This window comes from Nyctereutes procyonoides, unplaced genomic scaffold (assembly GCF_905146905.1).
Source record: "Nyctereutes procyonoides isolate TBG_1078 unplaced genomic scaffold, NYPRO_anot_genome, whole genome shotgun sequence".
Taxonomy (NCBI): Eukaryota; Metazoa; Chordata; class Mammalia; order Carnivora; family Canidae; genus Nyctereutes; species Nyctereutes procyonoides.
Window position 1 is genome coordinate 7106011 of NW_026575044.1, and position 14787 is coordinate 7120797.

The window sequence follows — 14787 nt, forward strand, 5'->3', positions numbered from 1 at the left end:
TAGGAAACCGTTCTGCCTTACAACGTTATGTAAACCTCCTGCCACCTTGCCTTGGCGCGACTTCCCCGACTCACTCTTTCCCTCCGTGAGTCGTGGAACCTCGCCCGAGGGTGCCTGCAATAAAATCTGTTCTTGGACCCTCGCTTGCCTTGGCGGTCTCATTTCCATTTAGTTAACAAAAAACCTAACAGTTCTGTAAAACAGTAGCTTTTTAAGGAATCTTTTAGTCAAAAAAGACATTTATTAAGAGTAGTTTAAGAAAGACCACATCAATTCTAAATTTTCAAGGTTTATGCTACCTTTTATATTTTACTAGGATAGAAGTACTGTTTATAAATTCATAAAAATGGTCAGTTTCCAAATGGGTAGCTTTTATTTGTGAGCTTTAACCTATACACATATATATAGTTCTTAGTTATGTATTTAATATTACCTGATAGAAGAAAAGGGAACAATCACATGTGAAAAGTATATATTAAAAAAAAAAAGAAAAGTATATATTCTAGGTAACTGCTTATGATTATAATTATATATAGTAATAGGCCCCAACAAAGAATTAAGTAATCACACCACTTCACTATCCTGAAATGTCTTAGAAGCAAATCAGAACAAGGTATTTCCTCATGACTTGACCAAACAAAATCCCAGGGCATAAAGTACTGGTTAGGCCAGGGTTAGTCTTATCACTGATAATGAAGTCATTATTGTGTATTCAAATTACTGAGTACTTGCCACATAATTAAGTCCCCAGGCAAAACGTTAGGGATACAATGACCTCAATGAGCATTTTTTTAAGCTTATTAACTCCTTGCAGAGAAACAGAATGGCCAGATTTGCATGCAATCATTTCTTTTAAAGATAGCTAATTAAATAAAATTAAGATAGGGTAATTAAAATATACTTAATTAGCAAAACAATGGAAAAATTATTCAGTTGATACTCTGATATATAGGTATAGATATTTGCCTAATTTCGGTCAAGTGTTACACTAAAAAGCATATATTGACTATTTCACAAATAAACATTCGATTGTGATTTCAGAAATTTTAATATCAAAAACATCTTTAACTCAATTAATTCCTAATATCTCTAGACCACAAGTTTTTTTGTTTCATGAGTAACTGCTGAGAAAAGCTGGAAACACTCTATCAACAATGTCACTATATTACTAATGTAGAACTTTTGGCCCATTATCAAATGGCTTAAAATTTCTTTCAAAATCTAGATTTTGACATTTTACGGGAAGCATCACAATAGAGAAGAACAGAATTGAATATAGTTTTTCCTGAAGTCAAGAAAATGATGAGAACTGTCTTCTAGGGAATTCCTTTGGTGAACAGAATTAATCTTTTATTTCCACAGGAAAAAGAAACATTTTTAATGGCATAAATATAAATTCACAAAACCAATTTGGTTTTGGCAAGAAAATGAAGGCAGACTATTTTTCATGAGTAAGGTGGACATGGGTAGTATGGCTTGCTTTTGAGCTTCAAAATCAAATATAAAGGTTTGAAAAAGCTGAAGTTTCCTATCATATAATTATTTATCTAGGAGTAGTCTGGTTAACTGTGAAGACTGAATTTTCTTTATCACAAAACAGGAAGTTCTGAAATGATCAATTCACTTTACCTTTCAACCTTTTCAAGTAAACTGGAACATCACTTTTAATACTTTTGGAATCCTCTTCTGTTCTTTCCCATACCATTTGAGGAGGGTTGTTCTGTGCTAGCCAGTCAGCTACTTTATTTTCTGGTGCCATCATTCCTGTTTGAATCCCGGGCAGGTCTTGAGTTCCAGGAGAAGACTTCTTGGACTTGTGGCGCTGATCAGAAGTAAATTTTGTCACATGGTCTCTAATAGTTACCTTCCCTGGAGTACTGTCATCAAATTCAATGGTAAATGAAGCATGCCCTGCACCTGCTGTATGGGAACTTGGTGTGTCTTTTGTTGGGATTTCATGAATAGTGCTCTCTGTTATTTGTGATGGCTGCTGAAATTCTTTTGTAGGGATTTCAAAGTAACTTGGTTCCCTACAGAAAGGAAAAAGTACTTCTTCATTTGCAGCTGCAGACTGTTCTTCAACTTGCTTGGCATCTATGCTGCACCCTAATGAAAAAAATAAGAGAAAATTCAAAATATTTGGGAGCTTCTAAAACTTGAAGGAGAATAAATATGGCCATTTGTATTATGCCATGAGACTCGGAAGGCAGATCACAGCCTGGATGAAAATCTGGCAAATGTCACAGAGAAAGAATAATTTTGATTATAAATAGCATTCAGTAACAGAAGATGCAAGATAAGCAGCAGCAGTGACAAAGAACAAAGCAGTTAAGAGACAGACCCTGGCATGGCTAGATCCATATTTTTTCCAATTTGGATCTAGAAATCAAGGTGCAAAAGAACTGAAATCAAATGGAGATGAAGATGCACATTCAACATATACATCTAGAGACAGAGAAAAAATATGAATTTCCTTATCAAGTCAGGAGGATAAATTATCTATGAACACATAGTAGAGCTCTGAAGGAGAACAGGTGCTCATATGAAGAAATAAACATGAAGTCAATATGCAAGTGATGGTCTAGAGGCAATGATTCCACTTACCATTCTTCACTATCACATTTAGAGACATTACTTTTAGAATTATAAAAATAACATTACTGATGTGTGATCACTGCAAGAAGATGGATACATTCTATAAAGAATAAAAGGACTAGAGATAAAACATGTGCATTGCAATTGAAGCAGCAATGTGAAAGAAATAAGGTAAAAATAGAAAATTTAGTTGCCAGCCAAAAATTCTAGAAGAAAATTCATGTGTATGTCTATATAGCAGAATATGCGCAAGTGTCAAAAATTCTTGGGAGGAAAGCTGAATTATAAATCTCAGATCAAAACAACCAGAGTTGGCAGAAAAAGTGAGCAATTGCTATCTCAGAAATAAATATAAAGGTATAAAAATATATGCATAGTATGTCAATAAAATAGGTAAATAAAATATATAAACAAATGATTATTGAAATGTTTTCTTGTATGTGTTATTAGTACAAATGCAAGCAATAACTAAATAGATAAATTAAAAAGACTAAACGGCCTTGTTTTTCAGGAAGCAAGAGAACTATGTCCATTATGAAGATCGTAAAGAGTTCAAATGAAAAATATTTCCCTTAAGCTCTCAGAAGCATTCCATTTTTAAACAGATTGATAGAAATACCATGTGCAGATAATTTTTTAGGAAGAAAGGCAGTACAGGGAGACTAGGTTGTTTCCAATCATGCCCTAATTAAGTGAAGCAGTATTTGTGGTCTCTTGAAGCATTTTTTCAAATATTGAATCTTGATGGGATTCTTCAGGTGCTGTAATTGATTTCTTGGTAGTACTCTCTGAACATAAACATAAAACTATTTGCTTTTAGGTTATAAGAATGGGACAACAGCACTGCTGTAATCAATGTATGGAACAAGGTATATAGAAAATATCAAGCTCCAGTTCCAAAAAAAAAAAGCCCAATATACAGAAGGTAAACAGAATAACAAAAATGTTTTTCAATGTAAAAAATTATTCTTTACAAAATATACTTAATTTTTCATATAACTAAAAATGTGGAATGTGTTTCAGAAAACACTGTCATTAAAGCAAAAATTTTACATGCTATTTGGGAGAAGAAATTATACAATAAGACTAAATAACCTAAAGTCATGTTTTAAATTTCTGTAAGAGTTAATTTATCTTGGGATGCTTGGGTGGCTCAGTGGTTGCGTGACTGCCTCCGGCCCAGGGCGTGATCCTGGGATCGAGTCCTGCATTGGGCTCTGTGTGGAGCCTGCTTCTCCCTCTGCCTGTGTCTCTCATGAATTAAATAAAATCTTAAAAAAAAAAAAAAAGTGAATTTATCTTAATAATAAAATGCCTACTTGCACTCTTTACTCTGAACGCCTGTCATTTAAAATTCCCATGAGAGGGCAGCCCCGGTGGCGCAGCGGTTTAGCGCCGCCTGCAGCCTGGGGTGTGACCCTGGAGACCCGGGATCGAGTCCCACATCGGGCTTCCTGCATGGAGCCTGCTTCTCCTTCTGCCTGTGTCTCTGCCTCTCTCTTGCTCTCTCTGAATGAATGGACAGATAAATCTTAAAAAAAAAAAAAAAAATTCCCATGAGAGTAAACTGCATTAGTCACTCCCATGTATTAGTAAACTCATTAATGTTATTTTTAATTTTTCATACACTGGGGCTTATTTACTATTTATTACAATGTCCATATAGTACAACTGGCTTTTAAGCCTAGCCTATCAGTGAAATGACATTCACTGAGTCATTTATTCTGCTTTGCTCATCCTTCTGGTAACAGGATAATGCTGGCTAGAGATAAAGGGTGGTATAGTTTCTTTCTACCACCACTTGTATACCCAAATAAAATGAGGTGGCTGAACTACAAAGCAAAACCCACAAAAAGCTGCTCCAGGTGTATAACATTTATCTTCTACTTATCATTCACAATTTAAAGGAATATTTTCCTTCCTTGTGAAGGAAAAGCTCACCGTTAATACTGACATACTTTCAGCATGTTTTCACACTGTAACACATAAATACAGCAGAGATCAAGAGTTGTTGTGCGTCACTATTCTTAAGGTTATCATCCACTGGTCCTACTTCAAAGTCACCTTTATTTACTCCAAGGACTAGAAACCTGAGACTTACTAGATAATTTCCCCCAAAATCAGTTATCTAACAACATCAGGTGGCACATGCAGCATTTTAGGACCTGATGATTGTAACGAGGCAGGAAAGTAGCGAAGAGATCTGCAATCAGATAAATCCTGTTTCTGTCAGTCTTCAATTCTCATTTTCCTCATCAAAAATGATGCCATGTATCCATCAGATTGTGATGATGATCCAATGAGGTTAAGTATTAAGTGAGATAATCTGTTACCCAGAACAAGGCCCGGCACAAATAAACATCTCCCTCTTTTCCTCAATTCTCCAACGTAACTAAGAATCAGGAAAATAACTAAACAAAAAATTCTAACTCTTAAAAACTTAAGAGAGATTCAACGGCACCTATACTCCCATGTTCATGACCTTTACTAATCGGGAGGTCACTTGAGAGCATTTTTACTATCTGCTCAGATACATGAAGCAAACCTGCAATAAGATTAAGGTAAGACATACAGCCCTGGGAAGTAAGAATCAGATGGCAGAGGTGAGACAAAAAATAAGAGCTCATAATATGGGTCAGAACCACAGCTGTCCAGAACCCTTCAGTATATAGAGCCAACAGTCCCATATCCCTCAATGGCCACCAATGACATCACTGTAATGTATCACATCAGGAACTGATACTCATCACGATGATTGGGTCATTAACCAGAAACTTAAATTATAGTTAGCCTTCTCCACTTAAGAAAGCAATGATATGGATAATTCATTTAATAGAAATTTAGAAAATGATTAAACTCTTAAAAGAAACTGTCAATTGTAAAAAAGTCCAGTCATCTGAAAAATTCATTATGTGAAGGAATTCATTTCTCTGAAGATGATAAAAACAGATCACATGCGGACCTACTATACTTGGGAAGTGTAGACCTACTAGAAAAATCATTGGGAGTCTTCTAAATTAATATTGAAAATTATTATTATTATTTTTTAATATTGAAAATTAAATAGCTCTCCTGTCTCAGAACACTAACAGACCAGATTCTGGAAATTTGTGAATTTAATATCCGTTTATCTTCAAAATCTATTTTTTATACTAAATTAATACACTAAATATCATAATATTTTGTGTATACTGATATTTTGTTACAATCTCAACTGCTAGATATTTAAAGCTAACTGGTTATACTAGAATTAATTATGTTTATCTGAATCAGAACAGCAACTGGTGATAATATCCTCAAGTTCTTAGGGTATTTTATGATTGTGCCTCACCTTTTGGGAAACCTTATAATATACATAATCCAGAAAAACTACCTTTCATTCTTCTGTACTAAATTAAGTAAAATATTCAATTAATTCAAGATGATAAAGGCTATAATGATGATAAGGCATTCATCCAGCTTACAACATATATCCAACCTGGCATATTCGAGTACCTCAAATAACAAAAACCAGGAAACATCTCTTGTGAAAAAGGATTCACAATTGGAAAGTTTCCCTATTTAGTGTGATTTGATTAAAATCAATGTAAAAGAGCCAGAAATCTATTCCTCACATTTGCAACACTTTAAAGACCTTTACATGTTACCTAAATAAATGTTTAAACCATGTCAGCAGATAGAAGAGCACACCTATAGCAAAATATGAGGACAAAATTTCCTAATAGGACTAAAAATATTCATACAATTTCAGGAGAATTTGGTAGCTCCAGCATACATATTTGCTTCCAGGGTTTTTTAAGCTATAAGAGTAAGTCTGTAGGAGATTCTAGATACATGTGGACCCACTGAGAGGGACAAAGGAAATCAGTAAGTAGCACATACTCTATTATCTATTACCCTTTCTGAAATGTTCACCTCTCCTAATAATTACTAATATTTTACATTCTAAAAATTGGTGACCAAGAAGCAAATCACTTTGTTTTTACAAGCGCATGCTTAGAATATAAACGAATCACTTATATTTCATAATTTGAAACATTTGATAAAAACAATTTTGAAATGATCAAATTAAATAAGATTTAGTATATATCTTCATACTGATCCTATGATCTCTATTAATATCATAAGTTAATTCAGGTCAGTAAACTGTTCCCTTTATCCTAGATTTTAAGAAACTGCAAGTAATAAATGTGACACAAGGATATCCTCACACTAATGTAAGAAAGCAGAAAAGACCTTCACAAGGCCCTTAACCTGCTGAATCTGGCTGAGTTCTTTGAGCTACTTAACACAAGACATAAATCACTTAATTCCTGCTTACTCAAAAATAACCCCAAGATTATGAGACAGCTTTTGTCATGGGGCAAAAATGACACTGAGACAGGCCATATGAGCTGATAATCATAAGAATTCAGTTTCATTCACTCAGATGATGATAAGGGCAAACACTGAGACAGAGGGCTGAGAAAGGGGGAGAAACTGACTCCAGCGATGCCAGTGCAGAGGTGCACAAACCAGCCCCAAATGGCCACAGTTATTTTAGCCAGAAAATTTCCTTCCTGCTTAGTCTCAGGGAACATTTCTGTTATTTGCATCTGACGGTATGCTAAATGATACTAAGTATTAATATTTCGTATTTCTAAGCTTGGACATGAAGAAAACTGCCGGTGGACAACACCAAGGAAGCAATGATAGGAATTTATCTGCAAAGTTGACAACTTCAGTTTGCGGCACTTGTAAAATCGAGTCCATAAAGCCAGCTTTCTTATAGACTTGTATCCTGGCAAAATCAGAGCATATTTTAAAGAATAGTGTTCTTGGGCAGCCTGGGTGGCACAGCAGTTTAGAGTCGCCTTTGGCCCAGGCATATCCTGGAGACCTGGGATGGAGTCCCACGTGGGGCTCCCTGCATGGAGTCTGCTTCTCCCTCTACCTGTGTCTCTACCTCTCTCTCTGTTTCTCATGAATAAATAAATAAAATCTTAAAAAAAAAAAAAAAAAGAAAGAACAGTGTTCTTACTCTCCAGCTTAAAAAAAAAAAGTCTTACTTATCTTGTACAACTAGGGTCAAAGGCAGAAAACTGAGAAGAGTTCTGAAGGAATCTATCTTTAACTCAGAGTCAGACTTGGTTTCCATACTGCTAGGTTTCCTGGTACCCATATTTGATTTCTCCTGTTCTGGATCCTTATCTGCCATTATCATGGAAACTGGATGTTTGACCCCTCGGTATTGATGTCTTTGCCAAAGTCCTTATGTAACAACTGATACCTCCGTTTATTTCCTAGAAATCTTGATTTTCTGGCTTATGGGACACTTAGTTCATCACTAAATCCATCTAGCAACAAAAGAATATGTTCCTTGACTATTAATGTGACCCAGAACGATTTTTTCATTCTAGCTGCTGAATTCAGCTAATCATGTTGCTACCCTATCCCAACAAATAAAGCACATTGAGGTCTTAAAAAAGTTTGAATTTCATATATCCCATTTCTGAACATAACAGAAACTGTTGATTTAAAGATATGATTACATGCCTGTAAATCTAATGAAACACACAAAATTAGTTTGTGCCTACTATTTTGGTCTAATTGAAACATTTTAATAATTATTTTAAAATACTTTAAATGCCCAGTTATATTATTCATCTATTTTCCATGTTTTAATCTCATAAGCTGGAAAAATATTTTAAATAAAAATGATATGGAATTCATACTTTAAGAAATACTCATAACAAACTTACAATGACAAGATTATTAAGATACTCACAACATTTTTTATTAAAGAATAGTAGATATAGATCTCTTTCCAGGGTTGCCAGATTTTTGCTTAGATTACAAATTCTTCCCAAAATACCCAATGAATGTCAGCCTGAGCTTTTCCTTACCTGCTGTTCCAGTTTCATGACTTTTTTCTTCGGCTTTGCCATTTGACTTGAAAGCCCTCTGATCCTCCACTTCATCATCTCCCCACCATGATGGCTGCCCGTATAAGGGAGTGCCCCGGGGCATGGCAGAAATGTCTGGAAAGAGGTAAAAAAAAAAAAGGAATCTGTCTAAAGCATATAAAACAGAAAAAAAAAAAAAACCCCACAAAAAACAAACATGCTTTTGCAGAATGTTAGAACTGCCTGGTTAATTTATTAAATAAAAACAAAGTACAGTCTATATAGTTGAAAAGTACTCTAAGTTGAAAAATTTGTTATTTGTGTAAGACCTTATTCAGTGTTGGACATGACTAAATAAATGACATTTTGCATTGGCTAATACCTAAGTAATACAAACTGCGTTAGCCTAATAGCTTGTTGTTAAGGCGTAATCAGGTTTTTGGTATACAGAAATGGCTCATCAAGTAAGTCTAAATAAAAAGACAAAACTAAAGTAAATTTTGGTGTGAATGACCATTAAAAATATTTTTTAAAGCCCAATGGCAATACAGAGTAACTAAATTTAAACCAGCTGTGTAACATGATTAGATTTATATCTGAGCAAATCTGGTAATACCTATTAATTTAAAAAATTGTTTTTTGCATGAATGGGATTATTTATGTAGAGTGGTTCCTGGAACACGATAAATATGCTAATTATTATGACATAACATCATTGGATATTTCCTTTTAATTCATGTCAGTTATTTTTTTTTTTAATTTATTTATGATAGTCACAGAGAGAGAGAGAGAGAGAGGCAGAGACACAGGCAGAGGGAGAAGCAGGCTCCATGCACCAGGAGCCCGATGTGGGATTCGATCCCGGATCTCCAGGATCACGCCCTGGGCCAAAGGCAGGCGCCAAACCGCTGCGCCACCCAGGGATCCCATGTCAGTTATTATAACATAAAAAAGCACATAATATGAGATAATAGTAATACTGTAAACTAGATTTACCTCCCTCAAATATTTAAACATATTAAACACACCTACATATAACTGCCATATATAATTATGTGTTATATAATGCTTTCTACTAAAAGCATTGCCTGTATTAAATTCCACTCTAAAACTGTCATTATTTTTATAATCAATATGGACCTGGCCAAGTTTTTTAGAACAAAGCATGCACTTTCTTCATAATCAAGTATGTTATTTTCAAAGAGGTTAACTTACCCATGGCTTTTTCCTCAGATTTTAGTACTTCTGTGGCTTTGTGCTGCACTTCAGTTGAAGTATCTGCCACCTTTGAATCTATGCTTTTGGCACATGCAGATTTTGATAATTCTGATTCTGAAGATTTTTGGGACAACTGAAGCTGAATGGTAAATTTCTCGTGCTATAAAACATTTAAGAATGAAAGCGAAACATGTAGGAGTGAAATCAACTCTAGCAAATGACAGGTTTACAAAAGAAGTAAGTAATAATTTTTACCTTTAGAGCTTCTTCAGGGACCCTCATTTCTCCTCGGACTACAGTGAAAAGATTTGTATGTAGACAGAGCTAAGGAAGAATATAATTTCCAAATTCTGATAATCAAGCTTAAAGTGATCAAAAATACTTTTGAAACTGTCCTATTTTCAACAGGTAATTGAAAAAACCTCCCCCCTTGTAAGTAGGGCCAGCCCTAATCCAGAGGCAGCCCATCCAGGCGCCTTCCTGAAATTTTAGCAACTAAAAGCATTCTGTTCACAATAAGAAAACCATTTCCCCCCACACCCTGATTGGAATGTCCCTGAATAGGTTCATGTTGACCCTCTGTGAAATTAACCTGGATGCTATGCGACTCCCGTGGTTCTTTTGTCTTTAGGCGGTTTCTTCCCTTTTAAAAAAGACCTGTAATTGCTAATCGGGGCTCTTTTCCTCCTCGGAGGCGGAGAGCCCGTTTGCGCAAACGTTCAATAAACCCTCTTGCTGATTGCATCTGCCTGTCTGGGGTCTGAGTCTCTGGGGCGTCCACCGGGACACGTTGGCACCTGTGAGCCAGGGTCCAACAGTAATTACAACAGAAGCATTATATTCTCTTTAAGAGTTAAATGCTACAATATGCTCATAACCATGAGACTTTAATTTTTAAATACTAGAGAAAATCTTAAAATCTAGCAAGTAATTCTAAACTTCAGCAATAATGGCCTTGGTGAAGCAAATAACTGGGTAATTACAGCACAAAAGATATTTTCAATTCTAAAAAAAACAAATACTATGACTGCAAAGAAAAAGTACCTGGATCAAATTATATTGATAGTTAATCACAAAAATGTGAAAGGAAGTATCTCATCAGTGATTACCCAAAAGTAAATCCTGAAAGAATTTGATTACTCAGACTTCACAAGCATTGATAAAAATGAAGTTCATTTTCAAAGTGCAGAAGAAATGCTATAATAAGGGTCTTTACAACAACCACAATCGCCCCTTTCCTGAGGCATTGCAATCAAGGTCGTATTACATCAACAAACAACTGATTTTATACAGATGAGAACCAAGTGCTAGATATAATGAATGCTTTCATTATTATGCCAAAAAGAACAATGCCTCTGTATATTAAAGAACATCTTTCACTACACAGTAGAGGTCACATTTCCCACCATTTCTTAACCCTGTACTGAAAGGACTTTTAGAACTATGTACTAAAATTCTATAATCCTTTACCAATTCATAGCACCCTATGACTTCAAGGGTAGAAAGCTATAATTATCACAACCGTTTGGGGTAAAAATAGTTCCCACACATAAGGAGCAGCAAACTTGCAAATGAGTATTTAACTTATATTTCTACTCATTAGAATAATTAAAACTCAGAATTTGAGGGGTGTTGTAAAGAGCTTTGGGGAATATATGGTTTAATTCCATGAACTGGTCCTCCTATTCTATATAGGGAACTTGAGGACTGTAGGGGCAGAACCTAAAACAACAATCTAGTCAGCTGAATCCCAGTTCAGGGTTCCTGTAGCTGTAAAATATTAGAATTTTCCTTTTTTGTTAGGTACACACACAGATACATGCTTTCTGATATAGTTAAAAATATATTTTGTAATAATTTCATACTTAATGAAAAACAGGTCCAATAACTTTGTTTTACCCCCAAGAAACACATTAACCCCTGAAGAATATTCATAGCATCCTACATTTCCAATGGAAAACAATGTCTCAAAAAGAGTAAAAGCCATTTCCATTTTTGCAGTAGGAAACACAATGACTGTACCCTGAGGGTTTTCTGGTACTTCAAGTTTATTCCTAAGAGTATTCTAGGTTATTCCCCAAGGCTAGTCTGGGGTATTGTCTTTAGACTTTAGACTCTTAAAAGATTAGGAAAAGCTTCAGAGAGGCCACATTTCTTGGCATCAAACACTTTACCTTCCAAAACAGTTTGTGTGCGTGGAACCAGAAATATCAAGGATCCTCTTGTTTGGGTCATGAATTTACCTAAGAACCCTGGTGGTATGAGATTTTGAGACTGCCCTAGTCCCTACTTTTATCTCCAAAGCTATCATCTTTCTAATGGTATAGACTCCGGTTAACTGTTAATCTAAAAAAATGACTAAGTAAGATACAATTACTCCTGTTGTCAGTTAAGTTAAAAATATACGATATGGTATAACAGTCACGTTGATTGTATCTGAATAAAAAAGTTACAAAAACTTTAAATTCTTGCTTATTAAAAATCATTTGAAGACACCTGGGTGGTTCAGCGGTTGAGCATCTGCTTTCAGCTCAGGGCATGATCCTGGGATCCAGGATCCAGTCCGTATTAGGCTCCCTGCATGGAGCCTGCTTTCCCTCTATGTATCTGCCTCTCTCTCTCTTTCCAGGATCCAGTCCAGCGTTGGGCTCACTGCATGAAGCCTGCTTTTCCCTCTGCCTAGATTTCTGCCTCTCTCTCTCTCTCTCTCTCTCTCGCTGTGTCTCTCATGAATAAATAAAATCTAAAAAAAAAATCATATTTGTAGGTTATTTCCCTATTGCTATTCTAAAAGTCTTCCCTGAACTCAATTTATTCAACAAATGTTTATCTAAAAGTGAAGTCAAAGAAACTCATCAACATACTAGCAAAGTGCTCTATGACATCCTCCTTTATCTAAATGACAAAGCGAAATAGAAGGAGAACAAAAATTTCAACAGTTTTGGTTACTCCTAGGACCTTAAAAATACCAGGTGTCAGATAATCACTGTGAACTCATCTTTAAAAAATCATTTTAAAAATTAAATCACTAAGTTGTTTCACTGAGGCAATTCCAAGCACTTACAGAAGAAATTCAGTATTACATATGAGCTTTAGTTGCTTGGGACAAGATTTTCATCATTTTAAGTTTCAAAAAGTGCTGTATTCTCAAACAATTTAATTACAATATTCTCTGAAAAACTATATACTAAAAAGAATGTGACTCTCATGAAGACACTAGATGTCACAATATATGAGAATATTTGAATACAATTACTTTATACAGTGGAAGAATGGGGGGAAAAGCATTCTTTTTGGATCTTCCCCTTAGAAATATGGGACACTTGACTATATTCAATACTGAAATACAGTATTTTATGTTAAAATAGACTGCACACTATATTAACAATGCAGGTCCTAGGAGATGCTAAAGCTTTTTAAAAAGTTAATTGACAGAAAGCCTCCCAAGTGGAAAATTTTATTTTCTACTAGTTTACATTTGTCTACATCTTCAGAAAGATGCATCATTGGGCAGCCCGGGTGGCTCAGCAGTTTAGGGCATGATCCTGGAGATGGGGGATCAAGTCCCACATCAGGCTCCCTGCATGGAGACTGCTTCTCCCTCTGCCTGTGTCTCTGTCTCTCTCTCATGAATAAATAAAATCTTAAAAAAAAAAAAGTATTTTATTTTAGTAGGTGAATACCTTGGCCAACTTTTAGAAAACCTTGTTTTATAAGAACACAATTTTTAAACAAATGCTTTTAACTTTTCTTCTGTGACATTATTCCTTATTTACTAGCTCACCTCAATTTCTTAAATTTAGTTCTTTCAAGCTTTGAGAAATGTCCTCCATTTTTGAAATCTGGAGAGTGTGTTCATGTTTTCTTGTAGATATCAATCACATTAATCAGGAAGGATTTTAACTCCTCTAAATGAAGAATCCTTGATTTTTAGTTCTGTTTTATCCCCCTCTTGATCATTTTAGCAGTCACAACTGGGACCCAAGCACCCAGTGCCACATGTAATATTCCAAGTACATAAATAAATAAATCATGATCTTGAGAGCTATGATAATGATCTTTACTTTGCTTCTAATATGATTAATCAATCATTTTGTGGCCCATTGTCATGGGAATAGACTTCTTTGGGAAAAAGAACCTCATTAAAAAAAAAAAATCAAGGTCCTAGATTCTTATACTGACTCCTATGACTGGGATGGTGAGGATTTTGAGATTTATGGTATGTAAATAATATTTAAATAATTTTCCATTGAACATGGAAACCATACCATATCCTAGTTTTCCTCCTAGTTCACCAGTGATTCTCTCTTAATCCTTTTTAACTGGTTCCTATCTTTCCCACCTCTTCATATAGGAATGTACCAAGTTTCAGTCCTCGGACATCTAACCTATCTATTTTCACTCCTGTGGCTGATATCATTTAGTCTTAAGATATTAAGTATTATTTAGACTATGGAAAAGCCCAAATTTTTGTCTCTAGCCTATACCTCATCCCTTGGATTTAATCTGTATATTCAGAATGGCCAAAATCAAATTCTTAGACTCCTGTTTCTGGCCAAGACAGAGAAAAAAGGAACCAGATTTACCCTCTCACCTGAAGCAACCAAAAAATCGACAAAATATTATAAAACAATGTTTTTCAAGATAACCAACATCAGGTAACAGAAGAGTGATTCCTGAGTGAGGAGAAACAAATCGAGGGGAGTCCAATCACTGTTACCAGCTCATTACTTTAAGGGAGCTTCCAGATCACATTGTAAGAAGAGGTAATCTGGGCAAAGCCCAGCAGGTTCTCTGAGCTGTGAAGGAAACAGGGTTGAGAGTCTGGGGAGACCAAGGTGACTAGAGTTCATGGGACTGAGTAGTGAAGAGAAGAGAGCTGCACAGAAAAAGAATTTCAGATATTCTGAGGATCTCGCCCAAGTATTCAGTTGAGTACTGATTAGTAATGGATGTGAGAAAGCTACCTAGGTCTGGGGCAAAAACTATCTAACAGTATTACAGGTAATAGTGCCCAGTGCTCAAGTATGGCCAGGAAGAGTGTCTGTTCCTAAAAGCCAGGTGGGAAAATATCATGAATCATGAGTCA

The 14787-nt window shown here is 35.3% G+C and overlaps 1 protein-coding gene across 12 annotated transcripts in view; it reads right to left on the reverse strand.

The window, feature by feature from the left end:
* CEP170 (centrosomal protein 170) overlaps window positions 1-14787 on the reverse strand; it is a 134430-nt gene that overhangs the window by 50453 nt on the left and 69190 nt on the right. For all 12 annotated transcript variants that reach the window (XM_055323748.1, XM_055323747.1, XM_055323746.1 and 9 more), the window contains exons 5-8: window positions 9954-10009; window positions 9696-9858; window positions 8481-8615; window positions 1630-2106 (exon numbers count right to left, since the gene is read on the reverse strand). In XM_055323748.1, coding sequence (XP_055179723.1) covers window positions 1630-2106; window positions 8481-8615; window positions 9696-9858; window positions 9954-10009 — 831 coding nt within the window. The remainder of the gene's footprint in view (window positions 1-1629; window positions 2107-8480; window positions 8616-9695; window positions 9859-9953; window positions 10010-14787) is intronic.